This window comes from Siphateles boraxobius, unplaced genomic scaffold (assembly GCF_051911475.1).
Source record: "Siphateles boraxobius isolate OS27281-9 unplaced genomic scaffold, OSU_SipBor_1 198, whole genome shotgun sequence".
NCBI lineage: Eukaryota > Metazoa > Chordata > Actinopteri > Cypriniformes > Leuciscidae > Siphateles > Siphateles boraxobius.
The window spans coordinates 514,054-541,190 of NW_027508808.1; the positions used below are offsets into that span (position 1 = coordinate 514,054).

Below are 27,137 nucleotides of genomic sequence, written 5' to 3' on the forward strand. Positions count from 1 at the left end.
GTTCATTCGGGGGAGGGAGGCTGCGAGCGTTCAGGCCAGCCGCACGAAGAAGGAATGCATCTGCCGAAGAATGAGAGAAAGCGAGGGAAAAGAGGGAAAGGCAGAGGAGGAGACAGGGTGGAAAGAGGGAGGGAATAGAGAAGTGTGTGTTTGTAAAGATGTGTATGTGTGTGTAGCATGGCTGTTGAATGAGTGGGCCTTGTGTAGCAGTATTCCGGCTGTTTCTCTTCCCCTAGAGCCACATGTGTGTTTGTGTGTGTGTGCATTTGCACATGTTTGCGGGATACAGACCACCGGCAACCGCTAACTGACGGAGAAACTCCACCACACCATTGGTGTTTCTCAAAGTCAGCACAAGCCACCTTTGTACGCAGACACGTGTGAGTTTTCGCCTGTGCAATGAGAGGAATGACAGTGTGGAGTCTGCTGGTGCTCCTGATCCTGTTCTCTCCGCAGGGAAATGCCCACCCGCAGTGCCTGGACTACAAGCCTCCATTCCAGCCTCCCGAGCCCCTGCTCTTCTGCAAGGAGTACGCCAAATTTGGATGCTGTGACTTAGACAGGGATAACCAAATTTCCCAGCGCTTCTACCAGATCATGGACTACTTCGATGATTCGGGAATCATGGCCTGTGGGAAGTACATCCGCAGTATTCTTTGTCAGGTGAGTCTCAGGTCAGCGTTAATTCTGACTTTAATTAAATTACAGCATGTGGATATTTTAACTTTAGCCCATTAAATTCTCTGTAGAATATAGAGACGTATAAAACAGGATGTTTTTGTTTTGTTGAGTTATTGTAAAATTGCTTAATTATATTAATATTTAATAAATAACTTAATAATTAAGAACAAATGTTAATTCAATTAATTTAATTATTCGTTCAGTTTTGATGTGATGAGTGATGAGATTTTGTCTCATTCATCAGTGTTTATATAGAGAGGAAGTTACATCATTGCGCGAGTTACATCATTTTTGTTTTGACTTTGCTTTTACACAGCTGGATGACTTCTGCATTAGTAATGACTGAGTTATTTTTAGGAATGATGACATCAGTATAAAATGTGAGATATCTATGGTAATTTCATGTGAATTTTACTCTTCAGTTTTAAAAATAAACCCACACATGATCAGTCGAAATCAACCAAAACTAAAATCTCACAGTTAATAATGTCTTTATCTGGGTGTTGGAATTCAGGACATACCAACCAAAACTAGTGTTTGAATGTTAGTCACCTACTTACATAATTGACACTTCAAGGCTGCTGGGATTAAATGATGATATTTGACCATAAGGTTTTGAGATTGCAGTGGGATTTAGGTTGGCAAAGGGAACACCTGATTTATTTGACTACTTAGTGGTGAAGCTGAGCTCAATGATTGCCTTTGTTGAAACATTTATCCCAGATACAGGGAGCCGCTTGTGTTCTCCAACCTGCAGGGAAGGAAAATATATGCTTCCTCTCACTAGGCATAGGATGTATCATATTACTGTGCAAAGGTCAGGGCAACAATGATACTAAATATATATATAGAAAAAAACAAAACAAGAGTAAAAAAGGCTACTAAATATTCATAATACATCAGATTTGAACCGATCTGATTGGTCGAACAGAATTCCAAGTGTCGATTTGTCACTGTTTATATCAGCTTGTTTGTGCTTGTGTAATGAGGTTATTAATTCAGGGAAGAAGGAAGCAGGAACAGGCAACAATTCAATATATAAATAAACACAAAAGAAAGTAAAAGTGGCAGCCCCTCATGGACAACTGCTTGCCACTCCAGATTTTCGCCAGTCAATGGTGCCATGTGCCTGAAGGAAAGTATGCAATTTCAGAAGCATGCAGTGACTGACTATTTTTTGTCACATAGAGTATTTCACCTACTATATAGTAGGGAGGAATGCAATTTTGGATGCATCCACTGTATTTATGAGTGAGTCATTGAATTGTTCACTTAGCCGATTCGTGCAAAAATTCTTATTCATTCAGGAACATAACGCCGCTACTGTTTTTTGCTTGGAGTACTGGAAAAATCTGGAATATATTGTGTCGAAAATCTAAGTTAAATACCTTCTTTTTTACTGAAGTGTTATATAACAAATGAGTATATAACATCAATATCACACTCTCAATAACGTTGCTGATATTGGCTGCAATTCAGAGGTTGCAAAGCTCCTTTGCTCATTTTATTGCATTAATAATTAGTAGAATTTTCCAAAATAATGAATATGCAATCAGTAGTCTTATTCTCAGACAAGCCATGTTCTTTAGGCCACACTTTTGGACACCCTCTTGAGGTTTATAATGTTATCACAGACTAGATACAGTACAAATATTTGTTTCATAAGGCATTCCCTATTCAGTACAAATGTTTGTTTCAAGACATTCCCTATTCTGTTTCAACAGAGAAAAGCTTTAAGGCAAAGCTGTAAACTCATAATTGCCTAAAGAGTGAATGGCACAAACATATAAGCTAATGGATTTGAGGTTTAGTAGAGTGGGGTAAATGTGTTGATGAGTGAAACCCTGCTGAGACCATCTGTTGAACCAAATCCATCAGCGGGTTGATAACAACAGATATTGTGATCTCCAACAGAGTCTCATAATTACAGAACCATATAAACAAAATGAAATGAGGGACATAAAAAGAGGAACACAATGACTGTACAAAAACTCGCAATAGGATCAGAAGGTATGGATAGTACATCTGAAGAAAAGCGAGTGTGGGAATTGGTGCTTTTTTCAGAAAAAGCTTTAAAAAAACTTAGACACTTATTGTGTCTACTCTGAAGTATTGTACTCTGAAGTGTTACTATAAACTCACATGCAGTTTAAACATTCAATGTAACACCTCAACTAATCTTATATGATATCTATGAAGTAAAATCAGATGAATAAGTCTGTTATTAGTCATTTGAGGGTGATATTTTACCACATGTGCTCAGAAATCAAGTCCAATGACTTACAGTTTTATTAAGCCTGAAAACGTCTCGGTTACGTATGTAACCCTCGTTCCCTGAGTAGGGAACGGAGACGTTACGTCGGATGACGACGAATGGGGTTTCGCTTAGAAAGCCTATCAACTTCGAGTATTACAAAACGAGCCAATGGCAAAGAAATGCCATGGGTCTACGGAATTTGTATGACGTAACTCCGCCCCACTTCGTGGGTATAAAAGGAGGACGCCGGCAACATGCAGATATGTTTCTTCGCTGAGGAGCCAAGACTGAGCTCAGGCGATCCCCGCGGTACAGCGGAAAGTGGCAGGCTGACGTAACGTCTCCGTTCCCTACTCAGCGAACGAGGGTTACATACGTAGCCGAGACGTTCCCTTTCGTTGTCACTCCGAGTTACGTCGGATGACGACGAATGGGGTTACCAGTCTAATCACGCCACCTTCTCAGCTGTCTTCCAGTGCCCTGCGTAAATCTGAGATCCCTGTCGTGAGACTGGCACGGACGAAGGACTTCTATTTAGCACAGGAATACCAAGGTACACTGGGGAGCATATCCCAAGGTTTAGGGGAAATATGCAATTACTGCCAACCCAGAGGGGGGGACTTAGAGAATACACATATGACCCGAAGGAAACATATGGAGAACACTGGGGTGTCCAGCCGCAGGTGGAATATTTCAACCCCAGGGGTGGCAAGGTGGCTTGCCAAGGGAAAGACACATGCTCAAAGAGGCTTACAGTGGAAATACACATGTGGGGGTCGCTCAGAGGAGGGTCCATGCACACGGGAAGCACCTAGTCGACGCGCAGGCAATAGACACTGGCGCCGACGTCAGGAGTGCTGGAGGAACTCAGGGCTTTCGGGGAAGCTCACCTGAGGAGAAGATCGCACGTATCCAGTCTGTGGAGTGGAATGGCGAGCAAGTGAAGAAACCTGAGCGGGTCCGGTACTAGCTGGTTGAAGCGAGTACACGAGAGGACACTGGCTCCACTCGGAGATTATAGAATCTGGCGAATGTGTTAGGTGTCGCCCAGCCTGCAGCTCTGCAGATGTCTGTTAGCGAGGCGCCATGCGCTAGAGCCCAAGAGGATGCCACACTCCGGGTGGAGTGGGCAGTCACACCAAGGGGGCACGGTCGACCTTGCTGCTGGTATGCCAAAGCAATGGCGTCCACTATCCAGTGAGACAACCTTTGCTTTGAGAGAGCCTTTCCCTTCAGCTTCCCACCATAACAGACAAAGAGCTGGTCTGAGGTCCTGAAACACTGCGTTCTGTCTACAGAGGCGCGGAGAGCGTGTACTGGACAGAGCAGTGCCAAGGCTGGGTCTGCCTCCTACAGGGGCAGCGCTTGTAGGTTCACCACCTGGTCCCGGAAGGGAGTGGTAGGAACCTTGGGCACGTATCCAGGCCGGGGTCTCAGGATCACGTGAGAGTAGGCCGGCCCGAACTCCAGGCACGCTTCGTCAACAGAGAATGCGTGCAGGTCCCCTACCCTCTTGATGGAGGCCAGTGCAACCAGGAGCGCTGTCTTCATTGACAGGAACCTAAGCTCGACTGATTGCAGAGGCTCAAAGGGAGCACTCTGCAGGGCAGTTAGAACCACTGAGAGGTCCCAAGAGGGAACGAGAGGAGGGCGAGGAGGATTTAGTCTCCTCGCTCCTCTCAGGAACCTGACGATCAGGTTGTGTCTCCCCAACGACTTACCTTCAACAAAGTCATGCTGTGCAGCAATGGCGGCGACATAGACTTTTAGGGTGGAGGGAGACAGCCTTCGCTCCAACCCATCTTGTAGGAAGGAAAGCACGACACTGATCGAACATCTCCGGGGGTCTTCTCGGTGAGAAGAGCACCAGTTGACGAAGAGGTTCCACTTCAACGCATAGAGATGTCTCGTGGACGAAGCTCTAGCGGAAGTGATGGTAGCCACCACCGGTGGTGGTAGGGTACTCAAACCTACCTCGTCCCATCCAGGAGCCACACGTGGAGGTTCCAAATATCGGGACGAGGGTGCCACAGGGTGCCCCGTCCCTGAGAAAGGAGGTCCTTCCTCAGAGGAATGGGCCAAGGAGGTGCTGTCGCGAGGAGTACAAGTTCGGAGAACCAGGTCCGGTTGGGCCAGTACGGCGCGACCAGAATGACCTGCTCCTCGTCCTCCCTGACATTGCGCAGGGCCTCCGCAAGAAGGCTCACTGGGGGAAACGCATATTTGCGGCCCGGCGGCCAGCTGTGCGCCAGTGCATCCGTGTCGAGCGTGCCCTCGGTCAGGGAATAGAACAGGGCGCAATGGGTCAAGTCGTGAGAGGCAAACAGATCTATCTGAGCGTCCCCGAACTGGTCCCAAATCAGCTGAACCGACTGGGGATGGAGTCGCCAATCTCGCGGGAGGGGCTGAAGCCGTGAGAGCTCGTCGGCTCCACAGTTCAGGGCTCCGGGGATATAAATGGCATGAAGCCACCTCAGATGCTTCTGACTCCAAATGAGGAGGTGGAGGGCGAGTTGCGACATATGGCGGGAGCTTAGACCACCTTGATGGTTGATGTACGCTACAGTGGTGGTATTGTCTGAACGGACTAGTACGTGTTGGTTCTTGAGCACTGCCCGGAAGCGGCGCAGAGCAAGACGTACAGCCAGCAACTCGAGGCAATTGACGTGCCATAGCGGCTGGGGTCCTGTCCAGGAGCCCGCAGCAGCACGTCCATTGCACATGGCACCCCAGCCCGTGGCGGAGGCATCTGTCGTTACAACAACATGCCATGAAGCTCGTTCCAGGGGGACACCCGCCCTGAGAAAACTGAGGTTCGACCACGGGGTGAAGGTCTGACGGCAGGTCGGAGTAACTGGTACTCGGAGAGTGCCGCGTTGCCATGCCCACCTCGGTCGCGGAGCCAAAGCTGAAGCGGTCTCATATGAAGCAATCCGAGCGGCGTTGCCGCGGCTGCAGATGCCATATGCCCCAGGAGCCTCTGAAAAAGTTTCAGTGGAACCGCACTCTTGCCCTCGAACTGTCTCAGGCAAGTCAGCAGTGACTGCGCGCGCTCGCTCGTAAGCTGCGCGGACATGGCGACCGAGTCGATGTCCATACCGAGAAAAGAGATCCTCTGCACGGGGCAAAGTTTGCTCTTCTCCCAGTTGACCCGAAGGCCCAGATGGGCTAGGTGCCGGAGCACAAGGTCCCTGTGTTTGCAAACCTGGTCTCGAGAGTGAGCTAGGATCAGCCAGTCGTCGAGATAGTTCAGGAATGCGAACTCCGTGTTCCCGAAGGGGAACAAGGGCAGCCTCGACGACCTTCGTGAAGACGCGAGGAGACAGGGCTAGCCCGAAAGGGAGAACCGCGTACTGATATGCCTGCCCCTCGAAAGCAAACCGTAGGAACGGTCTGTGTCGGGGAAGAATGGAGACATGAAAGTAGGCGTCCTTCAGGTCGATTGCTGCAAACCAATCCTGGGGCCGCACACATTCGAAAATGCGTTTGGCCGTGAGCATCTTGAATGGCAGCCTGTGAAGGGAGCGGTTCAGAACGCGCAGGTCCAGGATTGGCCGTAACCCACCGGTTTTCTTAGGGACAATGAAGTACGGGCTGTAGAAGCCGGACCTCATTTCGGCTGGAGGGACAGTCTCGATCGCACCCTTCGCCAGCAGGGTGGCAACCTCCGCTCTCATTATAGGGGCATTGCCAACGACCATAGTGGACCGTGAACTGAATCGCGTAGCCGAGCCTGATCGTCCGCGCGACCCAGCAGGACAGGTTGGGAAGCTCTAGCCAGGCTCCCAAGAACTGTACCAGCGGGGTCATACGAACCACAGACTTCCCACCGGTGGTGCAGCAAGGTGGAATTACTGGCCCAGACGTGGACGGCATAGCAGCCCGGTGTGGGGGCACAGTCATTGACCGCGCCGAGAGCGGCACGGTCCGGGGACGGCACGCACTGTCATCCCGCTCTGGGACAGAGGAGGACAAGGGGTGCACGGACCGGGGGCGGCGCACCATGTCGTCCGAGAACTCTGTGAGCTCAGGGATGGAAAGTCACTTCTTTCTTTAACCACATTAGGGTGCTGCCCACCCGTGGGTGAGCAGCGGGGAGTGGAGAACAAAAGATTCTCCCCCGGCCCTCCACCGGGGGAAGGAGTGGTCCTGCTACCATCTCCTGAGAAGGGAATTTCAACATCCCTGAGCAGCACGTCTCAGGAGCGCCGCTTGGCCCGGCGTTTAGCGGGGGGCGGGGCTGGAGAGGGCTGGGGCGCCTTCTTACGGCTTCCTTTCGCGACCGGGGCCCGGGTGGAGGCTTGTGCTTGGGCCGGGCGGGAGGGGCGGGAGCCGCAGGAGGGCGCCCTCGGCAGCGAACAGACTGACGGTTCTGCCTGGTCGGCTGGGTGGAGGCATCATGTTTGATGGCCTAAGTCTGTTTCTGGGCGGTGGAAAACTGTTGGGCAAAAAACTCCACCGCACCGCCGAATAGGCCGGCCTGGGACATGGGGGTGTCGAGCAGACGGGACCGCTCAGCATCCCACATGTCAGCCAGGTACAGCCATAGATGTCTCTCCTGGACCACAGCTGTGGACATCACCAGACCCAGGGAGCGTGCGGTCACCTTCGTCGCCCGGAGGGCGAGGTCGGTAGCGGCGCGCATCTCATTAAAGAGCCCTGGGTCCGTCCTACCCTCGTGCATGTCCCTTAGCATCTGGCCCTGGTAGACCTGCAGAGTGGCCATGGCATGCAAAGAGGCAGCCGCCTGTCCCGCCGCTCTGTAGGACTTCGCCACTAGGGTAGACGAAAACCTACAGGCTTTGGATGGGTGCTTAGGCTCGCCGCGAGAAGAAGCACTCTGAGGACACAGCAGCATCGCAACAGAGCGTTCAACCGGGGGGAGCCCAGTGTACCCACGGGCAGCTGCCCCATCGAGGGGAGGAAAGGCGGATGAAACCAGCGAGCGGCCACGGGAAGACATGGGAGTCTTCCAGGACTTCGAGATTGCATCATGCACGACCGGGAAGAAAGGTATTGGGGCAGGCTGAGGACGGGAAGCCGCAGCTGCACCCGAAAACCAATCGTCCAGCCGCGAGCGCTCGGGACAGGGCGGAGGGGTCCACTCTAAACCGATGCTCTCGGCGGCCCGGGAAAGCATGGCCGTCATCTCTGGATCAGACTGAGCCACAGCCGTATTCACACCAGAAGGTGGAAGCTGTGACGAGTCGTCACTTCCAGATGAATCAGACCCGCCTTGTGATGCTGCGATTGACATTGTGTCTTCATCTGGAGCGCCAAAGGAAACCCGCGGGACATCAAACGACGGTCCCGCGGGAATCCCCTGAACGCTCGTGGGTTGCAACACTGGTGAAGGTGCTGTGGGGCACAGACAAATAGTCGGCGCTTTGTTCCACACAGTCACCCTCAGATCACCCTGGCCACCAGCCGAAGTAGAGCCTCTCGAGGAGGCGCTAGATCGGGGTGTGGATGAGGGGACTCTCACTCTTGCGAGATCATTGAGTCTCGATCTAAGTGTCGCGATGGTCATGTTCCCACAGAGAGAACATGACTCATCCACGAGCGCTGCTCTAGCGTGATTAATGCCCAAACACACTAGACAACGCTCGTGCCCATCAGAATCAGACACAAGCCGACCGCAACCAGAAGTGCACGGGGGAGGCATCTTTAAAAAGACGTGCCGCGTGCAAGCTCTTTTTGTGAGAGAAACTCAGTGCTGAAGCGTCCGCGAAGAACACACTCATTGGCAAACCCCGCTCAGATAGGCAGGAAGTGTGCACTCGCCGGGAGATCGCCGTCAAACCAACACTGGAGAGTTGCTCGTCTCGTAAGAAGCTGACAATCAGAGATAGCTTAGGGAGTGAAGAATTACACTTGGCTCCGAAGCGAAAACATATTTGCATGTTGCCGGCGTCCTCCTTTTATACCCACGAGGTGGGGCGGAGTTACGTCATGCAAATTCCGCAGACCCATGGCATTTCTTTGCCATTGGTTCGTTTTGTAATACTTGAAGTTGATAGGCTTTCTAAGCGAAACCCCATTCGTCGTCATCCGACGTAACTCGGAGTGACAACGAAAGGGAACTGCAGTGACATTTTGTAGATTCAGAAGTTTCCTTGATATAGACACTCATTTCAGATGTTTCTCTGAGTTTTTTTTTTCTCTCTCTATGCTAGCAGGATATTACATAACCATGTGTGTTGGACTCATTTATACCACATGTGTGCTGGACTCATTTATACCACATAACCCACATAATAGGGTTATAATTCGTTTGAATTGCAATCAAACATCATTAGAGAGACCTGAGAGATTATCTACATCTCGGTTACGTTACAAAGTCTGCAATGTGTTACGAGCGAGATACCCCATCGATCCAACCCCCTTTCTGGTCCATTGTTTGTTTAATGTCCTTGTAGTAATCTCAGATGATTTCCAGTCCCGAGCTGGCAGAATCATTGCCAAGGCTGGTTCAGTCCTCTGATGGGTGTGGTGTTGTGGCTAAGGCATAATGAAGGCTTGGATAGTCCAAAATGTCCAAAAGTCACTTTATTTATAGCTCACACCATCATCAGCATCTGCTGGATTGAATCCCGGGATCCCGACAGCAGAGAAGACATGCAGAGTGCCACGTTTGCCAGACTATTAGGAGGATGGACATGAAAAGGCTTACACAGCAAATACTTTTTGGATGAATTAGCTATTTGAGCATTTATAGGGTTAAAGGAAGGTTTATTTATGATGGCAGCATGTCATTGTTTATGGTCCAATGACAGGACGCTATTTGTTTATGGATCTATCAATTTATGATGCCACTCATGCATTTCAAAAATCAAGGTTCTTTATTCAAAACATATTCAAAATCTATTCATATTCAAAATAAAGGTTCTTTATTGGCATTTATGGTTCTAATCTTGGTTCTAACACACACTAACACACACAGACACACACACACACACACACCTTATTATCTGGGGAAAAAAAAAAATATATATATATATATATATTTGTCAAAAAATCAAAGAAAAAATCCATCTGCAACCAACATGACACATGCAGAATAAACACATACACCTAAAAGATGCCATATCACTTGACATTGTGTGTCAAGGTCAGTAAGTCTCTTAAAATGTCAGATCATTTAAAAATTTATTTCTAAAACTCTTTTTTGAAATGAACCATTAAGACATCATGTACTCTCAGATGTATTTAAGGAGCATGGGAAATTTTGTTCTAAAAAAAATCTTTTTTTTACCACATGACATTTTAACTTTTCTTTATACTATTTCTAAAATGGGTGGATTCTGACTGGCTATCATGTTTTTATTGTTCATCAGCTGAAAAAAATCTTCCTGAAAGTGATTACAACAATGTCGTTCTTCTGTATCCTTATCGCTATAGCTGTGGTGTGGACTTCCCTATTCTCACAGATCAATTATTATTTTAAAGTTACAGTTATCACCCTTGCATTAGAACAATTTTTAAAACATTCAAGTTTTAGTTATCATAATCCTAAGGTGCAGTCACATTTACTGTTATTCTGCAAATTTTCCCAGACGAAATCCAGTCGTTTCAATAGAAATCCAAGCATGCATGCATATTTTCAATGTTGACGAACAGAAACTGCTTTGTTTGAAAGCAACTTCTCTGTAAGCTGTGCTTTAAGAAATAGGCAAAGAATTAGATTTTTTACAGTCAAAATTCTGCTGATGTTTTCACAACGGGCCCTTTAAGATGCTTAAAAGTTTAGACTCAGTGTCCTGAAGTAATCTTGATATGTCTTTAAGAAACTGTTAGATAATAATCATGTAAATGTTGATGCGTTGATTTGCATGTTTCAGGAATGCTCCCCTTATGCAGCACATCTGTACGATGCAGAAGACGCCAACACCCCGATGCGGGAGCTTCCCGGACTCTGTGGAAACTACTGTGGGGATTTCTGGCTCCACTGTCGTTACACTCTCAGCCTTCTGACCAACTACAATGAAACCTCTGCTATCGAAGAAGACCGAAGCAAGTTCTGCAAATACCTTGAGCTGAAAGATCCAGAGTACTGTTACCCAAACGTCCTCTCTGACGACAAGCTCAACGCCAACCTGGGAGATGTGAAGGCGGATCCGCAAGGCTGCATACAGTTGTGCCTGGAAGAAGTTGCTAATGGTCTTCGCAATCCTGTTGCGATGGTACATGCGAATGACGGTACTCACCGCTTCTTTGTCGCCGAGCAGCTGGGTTACGTGTGGATTTACTTGCCGAATGGTTCTAGAATTGACAGGCCGTTCCTGAATCTGACCAGGGCGGTTCTAACATCACCTTGGGCCGGAGATGAGCGAGGGTTCCTCTGCATCGCCCTGCATCCTCAGTTCTCGACGGTGAAAAAGGCCTACGTCTACTACTCTGTGTCTGTGAAGAAGCAGGAGAAGATTCGCATCAGTGAGTTCATCGTGTCCGATTCAGATATGAATATGCTGGATCACTCCTCAGAAAGGTGAGAGTCATTTAAACACAGATAACCAAAGCATGTCAGTAAACATGGCAGGACAGTCTAACTTGGTTGGACATGATCATGTTGTGATATAAAATGCGTTTCCACCGAACAGTTCCAGTTATCATCTATCTATCTACATGTCTATTTATCTATATATCTATCTATCTATCTATCTATCTGTCTATCTGTCTGTCTATCTATCTATCTATCTATCTATCTATCTATCTATCTATCTATCTATCTATCTATCTATCTATCTATCAATCTATATATCTGTCTATCTATCTATCTATCTATCTATCTATCTATCTATCTATCTATCTATCTATCTATCTATCTATCTATCTATCTATCTATCTATCTATCTATCTATCTATCTATCTGTCTATATGTATATCTATCTATCTATCTATCTATCTATCTATCTATCTATCTATCTATCTATCTATCTATCTATCTATCTATCTATCTATCTATCTATCTATCTATCTATCTATCTATCTGTTTGTCTGTCAGACACCCCAGTCTCCACAAACAGCAACAAAAACAAACTGGGCTAATCCGCACCACGAAACATAACAAACTGTTCCAGCCAATAACCGATAAGAAGGGCTTGGGGGCGGGGTTTGGGGGGTTAGTGCGCAGATGAGGAGGAGGGAGGGTCTAGCTAGCCTTCGTTTTGTTTGACAATACTTAAAACGTCAACAAGAAGTGATGTCACCCGACATCGCTTTGAGCACCTTTAATAACCTCTGATAATTGACATTATGCATCAAATGCTGTGGTTCAAGCTTAAAGGCACACTAAGGGACATTATTTGTTGTTGTTGTTAGAAATAAATTGTTGATACATAGGCAATCATTGGCACATAGTCTTTTGTCATTCATCTTCACGTGTTCCATAAATTATGATGGCAAACAGATACTTACTTAAACAACACTTATTTTTGTAGGCAGCCCCTTTCACACAGTGCGCTGATCCCGGGAAATTGTCGTAAAATTGCTAGAGTGTATTCTGTGTGAACGCAAAGACGTCCCGGGATTGATGACATAGTAACATTGCCGGGATCAGTCCCGGAACGCGCCCTGAGTGAACAAAAGCCAGGACCAATGCCGTAAGGGGTGTATCGTAGTGATGACGCTCGTGCCATCGTGCGACTCTGTTGCCCTTAGAAGAAAGTTTGTGTTCGTCATCAACAAAGAAAGAATGAAAAATTGTCTGTAAACTGGAATGAAGCAGAGACCAGGAGCTCCTGACTATCCACACTGAAGCTGAGATCGTTCGCCAGCTTTGAGGAACGGTACGCGATGCGTTAGTGTACATGTTTTTTTACGCATACGTTACACGTCACATCCTGACGTCACGTGTCTTTACAGGATCTTTACGGGATGTGTGTGAACGCACTCACAGATTCCAGAAAATCACTGGCAGTGTGAATGTACCAAAATCAAACAATCCCGGGACAAACCCCGGGACACATTATCCGTGTATTTTCCAGAATCTCTGTGTGAAATGGGCTCATGTCTTGCTGTGATAGTGGTGAATCAGATCTTCTCTGATGTGGTGACAATCAGTGAACAAAGGGTAACCACAAACCATAAAGTAACTTGCAATTTCATGTCTTACGTACAGATCTCAATAAAGAGTCCAAAAAAAGTTTACATATGTGTTTTATATGTTGCATACTATTTGATGCACCAGCCTTTTATGGCTCAATAGTATGATATAGTGAGAATATGGAGCTCAAACTCGAGGATGAAAAAAACACCTCAATATTATGACACATTTTTCTGTCGCTTTGGTGCATTTCTCAAATCATTCACAATTCACAAACAAGATAGTCAGAATGCTTAGTCATGTTATCAATAAAACACTGCAATCTGTTAGTATTACCTGATGTAAACTACGGCAACAGTCTGGAGTTACTGTATTGAAATGTACAAAGCTTCTTCTGTATGCCATATATCCATTTCAAAAGTATAAATTTACACACAACTGTACGTGAGTTATTGATTGAAAGAGTCTGAATAGGATTTACAGTTACACTTTTATCTGTGGTCTGACAAAAAAACTAAAAAAACATTACACTATAATGGTATATAGGCGAAATACAATATAATGGCACAAAGGCGAAAATACAACAAGGCAAACACAGGATAGGCAGAACTTTGCTTTTGCATGCAGCGCTGAATATAGGCTTGCCAATTGAAGGTTCATGAGATGCAACTTTGAGCTATTTCAGAGAACTGGTTTCTCATTGTTTGATCTACATTCTCTTCATTAGTGAAAGTCAAGATTCACCTGCACAATTCATCAATTCATGGCACAAAAAGTCTAATAGACGTGTAGAAAATATGCCTGACAGTTTATGACAACTAGATCAACCATTTTGCATATAATGACTTATAAGATGAACTAATGACTAGGCCTAGATGTTTTGAGGGGTAAGACTATTGCACAGAGAACTATTTAATACATTTTGAGCAACATGGCATTAGCAACTGAAAATTTAGGAAACAGCTGCCAATTGTACATAATCAATTGCATGAATGCACCAAAGCAATCGCAACTTGTTCAAAACAATGAGAAACTGCTTTTATGATGTGCACAAGTGATGATGTGGAGGTTGAACAAGTTTTGAGAATTTCATTTCTGATCTGAGAAATGCACCAAAGCGACTGTAATATGAAAATCTGTAATATGTCAAATAAACCTTCCTCAAATTTTTTTTTTTATAAAAATCAGTTAATATTTCACAGCAAAAAGACACATGAACCAGGACCTAAAGGTGGAATTTTTTTACATACTAAAAGGCCTTTCATTGGCTAATAAAGTCTAAACTATCAGACGACAGAAGACATGTAGTAGATTGCGTGCAATATGTTTTTCAGCAAAGTTGTGATGTTGGTCATTTAGAGGCTTTAGAGATTTATGTATCATAATAGGGTTACAAGTTCAGCAGAAAAGTGTGATTAATAATCAGCTAAAAAAACAAACAGTCAGTCACCGTTATGCTTATTTTGGTTGACAGGACACTTCTAGAAGTTGATGAGCCAGCATCAAACCATAATGGAGGTCAACTGCTGTTTGGGCTGGATGGCTATCTGTACATATTCATAGGAGATGGTGGCAAAGCAGGAGACCCTTTCGGAAAGTTTGGGAATTCTCAAAACAAGTGAGTAATCTTCACACTCTTTATTTACCTTAAATTTGCCTTAATGTTATAGAATGTTTTCTAAATCCACCTAAATATATTCATTTATACTAACATAATACTTGTTTATTCAAGTAGAAACGGCTCTTTAAGGTAACAGTTGCAGGTTACTACGTTTATTAGCTCATTAATCAAATTAGACAAATCGTTAATCAAATACATAATAAAATGATCTAAGAAAATGACCATGTCGACCAAACAAAACTGTGTGCTTCTTGCGGTCTTCTTGTGCTTGATACCCAACACTAGGTTGCACCATAAAAGTGGTCCGTTCAAGGAGAAAATCCTCTGTGGAATATAGTGTGGATCACAAGCCGTATGGATGACTTTAATGGTGTTTTTGTCAATTTCGGAGCTCAAAAGCCTAATTTAGGCAGTTTAAATCTAGAAGTTTGGCGTGCATGTGCCCCAGTTGAGTTATGCACATTTAGTCAGACAGCCTCAAAATATTAGCGTTGGCCTGCCACCCTCCTTTCCCCATGTGACATGAGCAGACCTGGCAGTGCCCGCTGAATATAGAGAGTGGCACGATGAAACTCACGGTTTCACAAACACACAGCAAGCCTTTCATTCTTAGAGAAAACTGTCGTAGCCACTGAACTCTTGGAGTCGTGGAGTCCTGGGGTCGATGACTAACAGAGAAGTATACACTGGTTTCTACTATATTGACACTACATGTTGAATTGCAGTGTTGCGTATTGATGGTCTTCTGTATAACACACATTATTAAAAAGCTTAGTCTTCAGCTTCATTTCAACTTTCTGTGGTGAGAAGATCTACATTATTGCCTCTAATCTTTTACTGTATGCAAGCCTGTAGAAGCAGGTTTCATTTATTTGTATATAAATTGAATATACAATATCATTAGGACTATACAAAAAGGCTGAATAATTTTTTTATGGTTTTAGTTTTAGTAATAAATAAAGTTGATTGGTAAAAATAAGTTGATTGGTATTAACATAATAATCCACAAATCTAATCCAATAAATAACTAATCTAATAATTAGACAAAAACAACAGAAAAATAACAAAGCAGAAAAAAAGATACATTGAATGAAGGACAGTTCTAAGTCAGGAGGAGAAGCTTTAGTTCTTTTCACAGGATGGAAAATGAGCCTCTTCACAGACAGTTCAAGCCCATGCCAGTGTCAATATTGACATACGGCATTGTGGGATGTGAGAGGCCTAGCATGAGTTTAGCAAGGATGCAGGTAAGAGAGAGAAAAGGATCAGCAGACGGTGCAAATGTTTACAGGGCAGGTTTAGACTACTATAGTCTTACGAGTGCAATATTTTAGGGATCAATTATTTGTATCACTTTAATCTTATACAAACCCTTTTTGTAAAATACAAATGCTTCTCTCAAGTAAAAACAAACTCCGTGATGTTACAGGTCCACTCTTCTAGGCAAAGCCCTACGAATCGACGTAGACAACAACGATCATGGCGCCCCCTACAGTATCCCATCAGACAATCCTTTTGTAGGAGAGAGCAACTCGAGGCCAGAGATCTACGCCTACGGTGTGAGAAACATGTGGAGATGTTCAGTCGACAGGGGCGATCCAGTCAGCGGCCAGGGCCAAGGCAGAATGTTCTGCGGGGATGTTGGGCAGAATAAATATGAGGAAGTGGATCTGATCGAAAATGGAGGGAACTATGGATGGAGGGCAAAAGAAGGCTTCTCCTGTTACGACAAAAAACTATGCTCCAACTCATCACTCAGTAAGCACGACTTTCAATTTTCAAATTTAATTTCAGCATGTACTGTAGTTGCTAAAGGTGATTTACAGGGAGGACAATTTGTTTTTAATGACCCTACAAGTTCAATTAAAGCATCAAAATATGAGATTAATATTTTATATTCTTTAATGCAATGGCAGAAGAATGGCACTAATTATTATGGGGGTACTGGGGTGCACACATGTCTGACTAAATTATTTGGTAAAAAAGGCAAACTACAGCTAGAGGCTTTATTTTACTATGACCAAAATTAGAAAAAAATGCATAGGAATATAAGGCATTTTTAATGCATCGAACATTTCCATTTACCACGACTGATGTGTGAGTTAATGGATGACATTTTTATATATGAATAAAAGCCTGAATTAAATCTGTTCATCATATAAAGCGATCGTGTCTCTTCAGAAAATATGGAATAAAACCGCCTAATTCGGATTAGTTTTCTAATGATCTCTAGTCTTACGGGTTTGGAATGACATAAGGGTGAGGAAAGATGACAGAATTTTTAATTTTGGGCATCCATGTCATGAACCTCAAAAGGAAATATGTTTAATGAATTTATTGGGTTGTTTCAAATATTATTATTGCGGTAGCATTTTATTTTAGAGTGCTGTATGTACTTATTAAAGTAATTACAATAACTGAGTAATAACTATAGGTACTAACCCTGAACCTACCCCTAAACCAAACCTTAACCCATGTTGTTCCCTTTCGATACTTTACCCGTACTGTGTCGCTAGACAACACAAACATACTCAAACAGAGAGCTCTTTTCCTCTTCCACTTACCACGAGCCCCAGGCCCCTACACAGGGGACTGTCGCTCGAACTAATAGAACCTGCCTGATAACCTGGGAGGCCATCCCCGGAGTGTCAGAAAGGGTTTTGGGGATCATAGAGGTTATTCTCTAGTACTCACTCGCAGACACCCACGTTTCAGCTGCGTGGTTTCCACCTCGGTAAGGAGCAATGAAGCTCTCGTCCTCCGCACCGAGGTGATGAATTTACTGGCAAAAGGAGCCGCAGAAATGGTCCCGCCAGCATAGAGTGAGTCAGGCTTTTACAGCCGTTACTTCCTTGTTCCCAAGAAAGATATCGGTCTCAGACCCATCTTAGACCTTAGATGCCTGAAACGCGCCCTTATGAAACGGACTTTCAGAATGATTACTTTGAAGCAGATCATCTCGCAAATATGGCCATGGGTTTGGTTCTTCTCTCTGGACCCGAATTCTTGAGATTCGCCTTCGAGATAGTGGCATATCAGTATACGGTTTGGTATGTCCTCCCGTTCGGTATGTCCCTGGCTCCTCGCACTTTCACGAAGTGCATGGATGCGGCCCCCTCTGAGACAGATGGGAATCCGCACTCTGAACTATCTCGACAACTGGCTCCTTTTGGCCCAGTCGGAGGCAGAGCTAAACTCGCACAGATCCGTGCTCCTCAGCCACTTGGAGTGCTTGGGGATCAGGGTCAATTTCGCCAAGAGCTCGCTAACCCCCAGCCAACGGATTTTGTTCCTGGGAACAGTCTTCGACTCGGCCCAAATGTGGGCCACAGTCACGTCAGAGCTCGCTCTGACCATTCAGCAGCTCGCGGCCTCCTTCAAAATTGGAGCCTCTCCCACCGTCAGGTCTTTTCAGATGATGCTGGGCCTCATGGCCTCTGCATCTCCAGTACTTGATCTAGGTCTCCTGCACATGCGGCCCCTACTGTACTGGTTGAAACCTCGAGTACCAGCCCGTGCCGCCACCTACGTATCAGGGTGAGCCAGGCTTGTGTGTCAGCTCTGGCCCCTTGGAGGAATCCTCGTTGATTCCAGTCTGGCGTGGCACGGTACCAGAACGAAGGTGGTCTTTTTAGTTGCATCCAACACAGGTTGGGGAGCTCTGTGTGAAGGCAAACAGACCTTCGGCTCCTGGTCGACCGAAGAAAGTCGGCTACACATCAACTGCCTGTTGAGCCTTTCAGACTTTCCTACCAGACCTGAAGGGACAACATGTGTTGATCCGATCGGACAGCATGACAGTTGTATCTTACATAAATTGCCAAGGCAGGCTCACCTCGAAACTTCTGTTCAAACTGCTGAAACACCTCCTGGTATGGGCACACCACAACCTGCACTCTCTGAGAGCAGCGCACGTGCCGGGCAAGCTGAACCAAGGGGCAGACAGGTGCAGACCCCCTTTCTTGTGACATATCTCTGATATTGTCTTTCCTGCAGGAGCTGCCGGATAAGCTCCCTCCACGCTGGCAGCCATAGCAGCATTCCACACCACTGTGGCTGGCCAAACTGTGGGAAGAAACAACCTTTTGGTTCGTTTCATGAAGGGGTCCAGGAGGCTGAACCTGCCCCGCCCCCTCACAGTCCCTACATGGGACTTGGGCTCTTGGGCTTACATGCTAAGGACTCTCAGGAGCCAGCCCTTTGAGACACTCAAGTCAGTCGACCTGTGATCGCTGACGTTAAATACCATACTTCTGCCAGCACTAGCATCGGTCAAACGTGTGGGTGACATACAGGCAAATTTTTTGAGTGCCTCATGCTTGGAATTTGGGCCAAATGACTGCAAAGTCATCCTCAAACTAAAGCATGGTTATATACCTAAAGTGCGCTCTACTCCATTCAGAGCACAGGTCATTTCCCTCTCAGCACTTCCTCCCTCCACGGATTAACGAGAGCTGCATTTACTCTGCCCTGTCAGGGCTTTTAGAATATACATAGAGCGTTCCGCCTCTTTTAGACATGTGGAACAGATTTTTGTATGCTTTGGAGGCCGCACCAAAGGGCATCCAGTCACGAAGCAGAGGATATCCTGATGGACAGTGAAAGCAATTGCACTAGCCTACTCTTCGATGGGCATAAGAGCTCATTCCACTAGAGGCATGGCCTCGTCCTGGGCCTGGTCCAGTGGTATCTCCATTGATGATATTTGTGCGGCGGCCACATTTACCACATTTACTAGGTTCTCTAGATGGAGTAGAGTCCATCTAGAAGTCCCTGCTCTGCAGGCACAAGTCCTTTCTGTCTTGTGGATTTGGCCTAAGCCGAGCCCAAACAACTATGAACTTCCCCCCCCTACTATATGGGGTAATTCTGTGGCTAGTGCCTATTGCTATAATACCTTCGTGGCTCCAATCAGGGTCTTGGCTACTGGTAACAGACTATTGCCTTCTCCTACCTAACCGGCTCTCAGCCCTTCTAGTACGTCGGAGCCCCTAGCAAAATGAGTATTCCCTATTATGTCTAGGTTCCTCTAGGCTCTGCTAGAGCTTAAGGAAAGGTATATCATTATAGTCGTTCTGCAGCCATAGCACAGCATGATTGTATTGGTTCCACATAACAGCGTCTAGCGACGCAGTACGAGTAAAGTATCGAAAGGGAACATACCTGGTTACTTACGTAACCTCGTTTCCATGAGAAACGGGAATGAGTACTGCGTTTCAGGCCAGGCTATATTTCTGCACGACTCTCAGGTCATCGCTTCAGTCGAATTTAATCTGAGTATCCTATGCCAGATCGCCTGCTTTTATAGTCAGATGCCACGCCCAAATTGGCATGCTCTACCAGGCTTCTCTGCCATAGGCTTGTGCAGCTCCGCTGCCTTGGCATTGGTTAGATTTATTACTCTGCACGAACCAATGGCCGTGCAGTTTCACTGCGTAATTAAAAAGGCTTCAGAATTCTGACAAAAAGAGTTTTCCCCATAACAGCGTCTAGTGACGCAGTACTCGTTCCCGTATCTCAGGGAACCGAGGTTAGGTAAGTAACAGAGTACGTTACCCTATATTACCCAGTACTTTCTTAGGTAAGTACACTGTAAGTACACATACTGTAAAATAAAGTGCAACCATTTAATTTTTGTTTTAAAAAAATTCTGCCAGAAAATTCTGATGGTTACAGTAATTTAATAAATTTTGGGCACTTTACAAATGTTGAAGTAATGAATTTGTTGTATTGGACAAGCCAATCTCACCTGTAGGTTAGTATAAAATTAGACAACATAAAAGCCTGTTATTTTACTCTCATTAAACAATCTACTTTCTTATAAAGTTACCCTTTCTTCATTTATTTTAAAGATTTTTATGAATACAGCTCCAGTTTTCACATACTGCTGTTTGTTCTAGTTGAGTTTTGAAGAGTATATGAGAGAAAAATATCTTTATTTTACCTTTTCTATAGACGATATCCTTCCGATATTTGCTTACCCACATAAAATCGGCAAGTCTGTAACTGGCGGCTACATCTACAGAGGCTGCCAGATGCCCAATCTGAATGGTCTGTATATCTTTGGGGATTTTATGAGTGGGTATGTATGTTTTTTTAGTACTTGAATTATAGTCCAATATAATAAAATATGAACAAGAATATCAATACAAGACTAATGCATGCTACTTTCACAGACTCTTACTGTTTGTATGATTACTATGCAGTGAATAAATCAGACTTCTCCCATTATATGCATCCTAGGCGCCTGATGTCCCTAAAGGAAAACACTGAGACGGGAAAATGGAACTATAAGGAGATTTGTATGGGCGCTGACAAAACGTGCAGTTTCCCTAAACTTATAAACAGCTACTACAAGTATATCATATCATTTGGCGAAGATGAGGCAGGTAACTTGAGGGCAGCTCTGTGTGTGACTATTTTTAGGCTTTTCGGCAGCTTTACATTTTCTCCAATATACAGTCATCAATATCAATACTTAGAAGAAAAGGTTTGAGTGCAATAGTCGGGTTCCAGAAGTAAAAGCTCCATTAATTTTCTTCATAGGGACATTGATTTTGAACGATAACTTATAAACCTTTAAAGTCAGTGTAAAGACCTGCTGTAAGCTACAAGGTTGTTAATCGATGTTGTATTTGCATCTGCATTAATTCAGCAGAATTCCTGGTGATAAATACAGTACCCATGATGGTGTACAGAAAATACACCAATCGGAGTCGGAAAAGGTGCTAAAATAGTTATTTGGCTTAGCAAGTGTTTCAAATTATGTAACGAGTCGATTTCTCTACATTCAAAATGTTTGTATATAGTACATATCCATATTTTGCAATATATATAATATAATATAATATAATATAATATAATATAATATATACATTTGTAAATCCTTTTAAATCACTAAAGCCATTAAATAGACAGTTTTGTACCTTTGTCATTTTGTTCCGATTTTCAAAAATGTTTTTCTTCAAATCAAAGTTTGTAGTGTTGTGATTCACCTCGTCACTTGTTGGCTTGGTTCATGGCTTATAACTCTTTAACGAAGACTTTTAAAAAATGAATGGAAATAATACTTTCGGAAACCAGCGCCATTAAAAAAGGCTGTTGCTCTCTATAGAACCTTAAAGGGGTTCCCATCATGGGATCCTTTTATGGATTTAGTTTTAATAAATTATTTTTCTTTTAATTCAAGTTTATGAATTAGACAGCAAAAAATAAATAAAAAGTCATTTTATGCATATTATGCAGTCATTTAAGACATTTCTCCTTATATAGAACCTTTTTGGCATAAAGAACCCCATTGAACCGTTTTTTCCCTAAGAGTGTGTCTGTGTTTCAGGTGAGCTGTACTTCCTAGCGACGGGAGCGGCGAGTGCCACGGCCAGAGCCGGAGTGGTGTATAAGATAGTGGATCCCTCGAGGTACACACACTGTATTGATACTGTCACAGACTTTAGACAGGGGATACAGTTCTGTTAACATCCACTTAATAAAACTTCACAGTTAGGGTTTTTATACTGAATTTACTGCAGAGCTGTAGTAGAAACAACAACCTCCTCCCCTGCCTAATCTGATTGTCTATATTGATTATAACAAAATGCTTCTTAGAATATATAAAAATAAATTAATAAATGAAAATATAGTGATAGTGCTATTTAGGGGCAATATTAAAGGAATAGCTTGCACAAAATAAAAATCCTGTCATTTATTCTCTCTGATGTGTATAGTTATAGTTTTTTGTTGTTGTTGTTGTTCGATTATGTGTGTAACCAGGGCCTACAATTAATAATCGCTAGTGATGTGACATTTGAAGCCGTGATTCGAGGCTTGTGTTGTTAACGTGAAATTCACGTGACTAATGACAAACGAGGCCTCGGTTTGTCATAGACATATACACTAGATGTCGCCTTGGGGTTCTAAGCATGCGTCAAAATCGCCGCCATCTTGGAACAGGGGTCTTGTCATAGGAAGTAGCTAGGTAACGCTGAATTCATGGATGATGCCGGACTTTTGTGCTGCGTATGGATGTTCACACAAACAAAATCTAAAAACCAGACAGCAAGGGATTACATCTCACAAGAATGTGAAATTTTGTACATTTTTTAAATTTCTCTGGACTCGATAAATGATAAATGATAAATACATGTCTGACCGTTGAAATTAACCAAAACAACTAGAAATCACATTCATGACGATTTATGGTGATTTTATTTCCGTTAAACCTTTTCCTACATTGACGCTGATGCATTAAAGAGGAGTTCCATGTTCCATGATGGCGGCTCTATTGACGCATTCTTCCAATGAACTGCCGTAGCCAACGCGATATCTAGTGTATATATCTATGCCGGTTTGTATGGAGTTAGAGAACTCTCATTGTCATTGTGAATTTGTGTCATTTATGTGTTTAGGGCTGTATATTATTATATTATATCATGTTAGAATACTTATAGCATATTGTTATTATTGATTATATTAGGCTAGCTATATTATAGTCTTGTTATATTAATTAGATAAGATTATTTGGATTGCTTTGGATTGCTGGATCTGGACTGTTTTTTTTTTTTTTGGATTGCCCTTTTGGATTTGTTTGCTTTTTGCGACTCTTCCTTTTTCCTGGTAATGGAGCCAGCTAGAAATAGGAGATCCTCCCCCGTCTGGCCTCAACAGAAGCATCAGTATCCTCTGTTATAGCAGCTGGCACTGGCATTTTTATGTTCCCCTGCATCCTCTGTTCATTGTGAAAGGATATTTTCCAAGGCTGGAGAGGTTTTGTCCAAGAAGAGGAATCATCTAAACCCCAACACACTTGAAAACATTTTTGTTTCTCAATAAAAATCTTTTGTAATCCTTCCATCACCCACCCCGAACTGCAGTGTTGCAGTTTGCTCCTCTAAATCCCCAGTCCCATAAGCACAACACTGCACTAAAACTAGTAACCGTTCAATGCACAAAACTTTTCCCACCCCAGACTATTCTGTTGCAGTTTACTTTATTACACTCCCTCCACCATAAGCACTGCACTCAACACAGTGTCAATTTTGTTGTTCATACTGTCACCATCCAAACAATTTATGAATAATTAATTAACTGTGTGTGTGACAGTTGTCTCTGCACAAGTAAATTCAGACAGAGAAAGATACATATTTTATACCCAGGCAATGAACAAATGTCTGCTCAGGTCTTTTTATTATTGCAAATGAAAGGGTCCATACGGACATCATAAGTCTGAGCAGGTTTATTTGGTCATTGGTTCAGACTTAATTCATTTGTCTGCTACTTCTTTGCAAAGTAGCTAGGTGTCACTAGTGAGCAATGCTGAATGAAGCTTCGAGTAATGAACCTTTGGGTGAAGCAATGGGCTGCGAGGTCTCAGTGGTTCAGGAAGCCTCAATTCATTATTTGCAAGCTGTATGGAAAGTTTTGTGTGCGCAAACATCTGAAGCAAATACTGAATTGAGCTCTATTTCACGTCGTCTTGCTCTTGAACGGACAAATTCACAAAAAATCTATCAAAAATGCCCGTCTCTGGGAGTATCCAAGTAAACATAACCGGTTATGGCTTAAACAAACGTAAACATTAGAGAAAGATGTATACCAGTATCAGTGTATTGGATCCATGCTATAGTCTTAAAGTGACAGCAGCCTAATAATTATGCTGATGTCTGTATTTTTAATGTTAATCAAACAACAAAAGGCAAAGGAACAAAATCATTCACTGATCTTGACTGAATAACTTGACTATGCAGTGTTATTTTACATTTGATAACTTTATTCAATGTTTCTACCTGAAAACTACTCTTACTTGTCCTTAATAATGTTTAGTTAGGGTGGTAGTTTTAGCTTTGGTATTGAAATAGGAATAGAGTGTGTCATAATTGCCTTTTTTTGACAGTTTAATGAAAAAAGTTTGTGGCTGGTCAATTTTCTTAAGTCACGGGCCATTGCCAGGTGTGGCAAAAAGCTAGTTTTAGGCCCTGGGTGTAAGGTATGTTTGTACTTACTGTTAAAAGCTGTGAAATAAACAGTTGGACATTTTCTTCACTATTTAGGAGGGCCCCTCCAGGCAAATGCAGCTTCAAGCCCACTCCAGTCAACATTAAGGGCAAACTGATTCATTTCAGTCCTAAAGAAGGTAAATAAACACTCCTTCTTCCCATTATAGGCGTGAGATTTGAGTAGGGCTGCACGATTAAGAGAAATAAAACCAAAATTGTGATATGGCTTAGTGCATATATGGATTATCAAATCGCGAAGGCTGTGATTGAATGACATGAATGCGCTGCGTGTTTCAGACTGAAGTGCAGCACTGTGTTAATTTACACGTGAGCAGCTCTTGATTTGCCGGTGTTTTCAGCAACTCGGTTCACAGTAAATGTTGCTCCTCATGAACCTGCTTTGAGTTTGAGTAGTTTTACCGTGCATTTGGAAACACAACATGTGCCAAGCATCTTCATATTCTAAAAATTAGAAGCGCTTATAAACTAAAGATAAGCTCCAAGGGCCCCCTGCTGTTTACAGACAAAATAAAAGTTTGACAGTTTAACATTTAAGAGTAAAGGAATTAAACATTAGTATTGTAATTTTACAGTTGTAATGTAAAATAAAATTCTAATTTTCCTAAAATTCGAATTTTTTTACAGTGAAATATTATAACAGTAATATTTCGTATTTGTTTTATTTATTAATTTTCATATTTTGTATAATTATATTATAATTTTCATATTTTTAATTAGCAGTAATAATAAAAGTAATACAATTATTATGGCAACACTTTACAATAAGGTTCTATTAGTTCACATTAGATAACTACATTAGTTAACGTTAACTAACAATGAAAAATAATACTAAAGCATCTATTAATCTTTGTCAATGTTAATGTAAACATTTAAAAATTCATTATTAAAATCATAAGTTGTATCTGCAAATATTATCTAATGGAGCTGAGCTGACATGAACTATTAGTTAATGCATTAACTAACATTAACTAATGGGAAATTATTGTGAATTGTTAATATTATTACAAACATAAATTACTCTGAAATGTTAATTGTGAAATTGAAAGATGAGACCATGTTGATGACTGAGTCTGTGGTAGAGTAGTGAGTTTAACATGAAACTCGAGGTTGGGGACCAAGCCTCAGAACAAATTTTCCTTGCTTTTATTTTGAGATTTTTAATTCCTTTCTGTCTAAAGCACTTTGAATTAACAAAGTGTATGAAATATGCTATATAAATAAACTTGCCTTGCCTTGCCTTATTATCATATAAAATATTTTTTTTTATAACAATATTGATAATCACAAAAATCTGGCCAAATCGTGCAGCCCTACAAACAAGCACAGGAATCGCAATTGCAATCGCTAGAAAGGGTGTTTGTTCAGCTAATTTTTTTTTGACTCTGTTTGATTTGTTCCACAGAGTTTGTGATTAACAAAAAACCCTCAACGACTGCCATTCCCAAACCAAAACCGACCAAACCCAGTTCAACCCCACGACCGCGAGCACCAGCGACCACAGTCCGCCACTCTACGCCTCGTCCACGCGCTCTCCACACGACCCCTCGGTCACTGACCCCCCCCAGGCCCTCGTACTGGACCCCGACACCAAAACCCAAACCCATTGCAAGGCCCTCGTACTTGACCCCGGCACCAAAACCCAAACCCACCGCCAGACCCACGTACTTGACCCCGGCACCAAAACCCAACATCCACACCAGGCCCTCGTACTGGACCCCTGCACCAAAACCCAACACCCCCGCCAGACCCACGTACTGGAACCCGGCATCAAAACCCAACGCCCCCGCCAGGCCCACGTACTGGACCCCGGCACCAAAACCCAAACCCACCGCAAAGAACCAAACAGGCAGACCTGGGAAACGAGGCAGAGGGAAACCCAGGAGGAAAGGAGACCGCAGGGGTCGGCCCCGCTCCGGGACAGTGAGGCTGGTCAGCGCCGACGGGTTGAAGGACCGCGGCCGGGTCGAGATCTTCGTACGTGGCGAATGGGGAACGGTGTGCGACGACATGTTCAACACTCAGGCCGCGGCGGTCGTCTGCCGGCAGCTGGGATTCCCCGTGGTCGAACGCGTGGCGAAGAGAGCAGAGCTCGGACCGGGAGCCAGCGAAGTCAGGATCCTGCTGGACGACGTCGAGTGTGAAGGAACGGAACGGACTCTGTTACACTGCAAACACGCCAAACTGGGCAAAAACAACTGTTCTCATGACGAGGATGTTGGGGTGGTGTGTGGGCATTATGAACATGCAGTGGAGTGAAAGACAATGATACCACAGACCAAAAATACAACTGTTTACAGAGAAACTGTCCATTTGACAAAAAAAAATGGATATTATCATTTAAAATGACCAACTATAAAATTATGATGAACTGGAAATTCCCACATACATACTACCGGCACATGCGGGAACTTAACTGTCGATTTCGTCACAGCCCCTTTATAGGAGAAAACAAACTAGACTTCCCATAGACTTCAATACAAAATAGCGTCACAAACCAACGTCCGTACACAGCCGGCAGTC

General features: G+C 43.8%; 1 protein-coding gene across 1 annotated transcript; it reads left to right on the forward strand.

Annotated features, from left to right (window-relative positions):
* On the forward strand, positions 1 to 27,097 carry LOC143744126 (HHIP-like protein 1). Its single transcript, XM_077235525.1, has 9 exons — positions 1 to 663; positions 10,780 to 11,426; positions 14,458 to 14,601; positions 16,034 to 16,362; positions 20,560 to 20,686; positions 20,848 to 20,993; positions 21,941 to 22,022; positions 24,651 to 24,733; positions 26,020 to 27,097. The coding sequence occupies exons 1-9, from the start codon at positions 400 to 402 to the stop codon at positions 26,871 to 26,873; spliced, it is 2,676 nt and encodes an 891-aa protein (XP_077091640.1). The 5' UTR covers positions 1 to 399; the 3' UTR covers positions 26,874 to 27,097.
* The last annotated feature ends 40 nt before the right edge of the window (positions 27,098 to 27,137 follow it).

Bases quoted from the DNA above. Each gene is read 5' to 3' on its own strand.
- LOC143744126 (XM_077235525.1), top strand. From the start codon at position 400: ATGAGAGGAATGACAGTGTGGAGTCTGCTGGTGCTCCTGATCCTGTTC. The intron at 14,602-16,033 runs GTGAGTAATCTT...GTGATGTTACAG, and splicing joins TTTGGGAATTCTCAAAACAA to GTCCACTCTTCTAGGCAAAG. The intron at 16,363-20,559 runs GTAAGCACGACT...CCTTTTCTATAG, and splicing joins ATGCTCCAACTCATCACTCA to ACGATATCCTTCCGATATTT.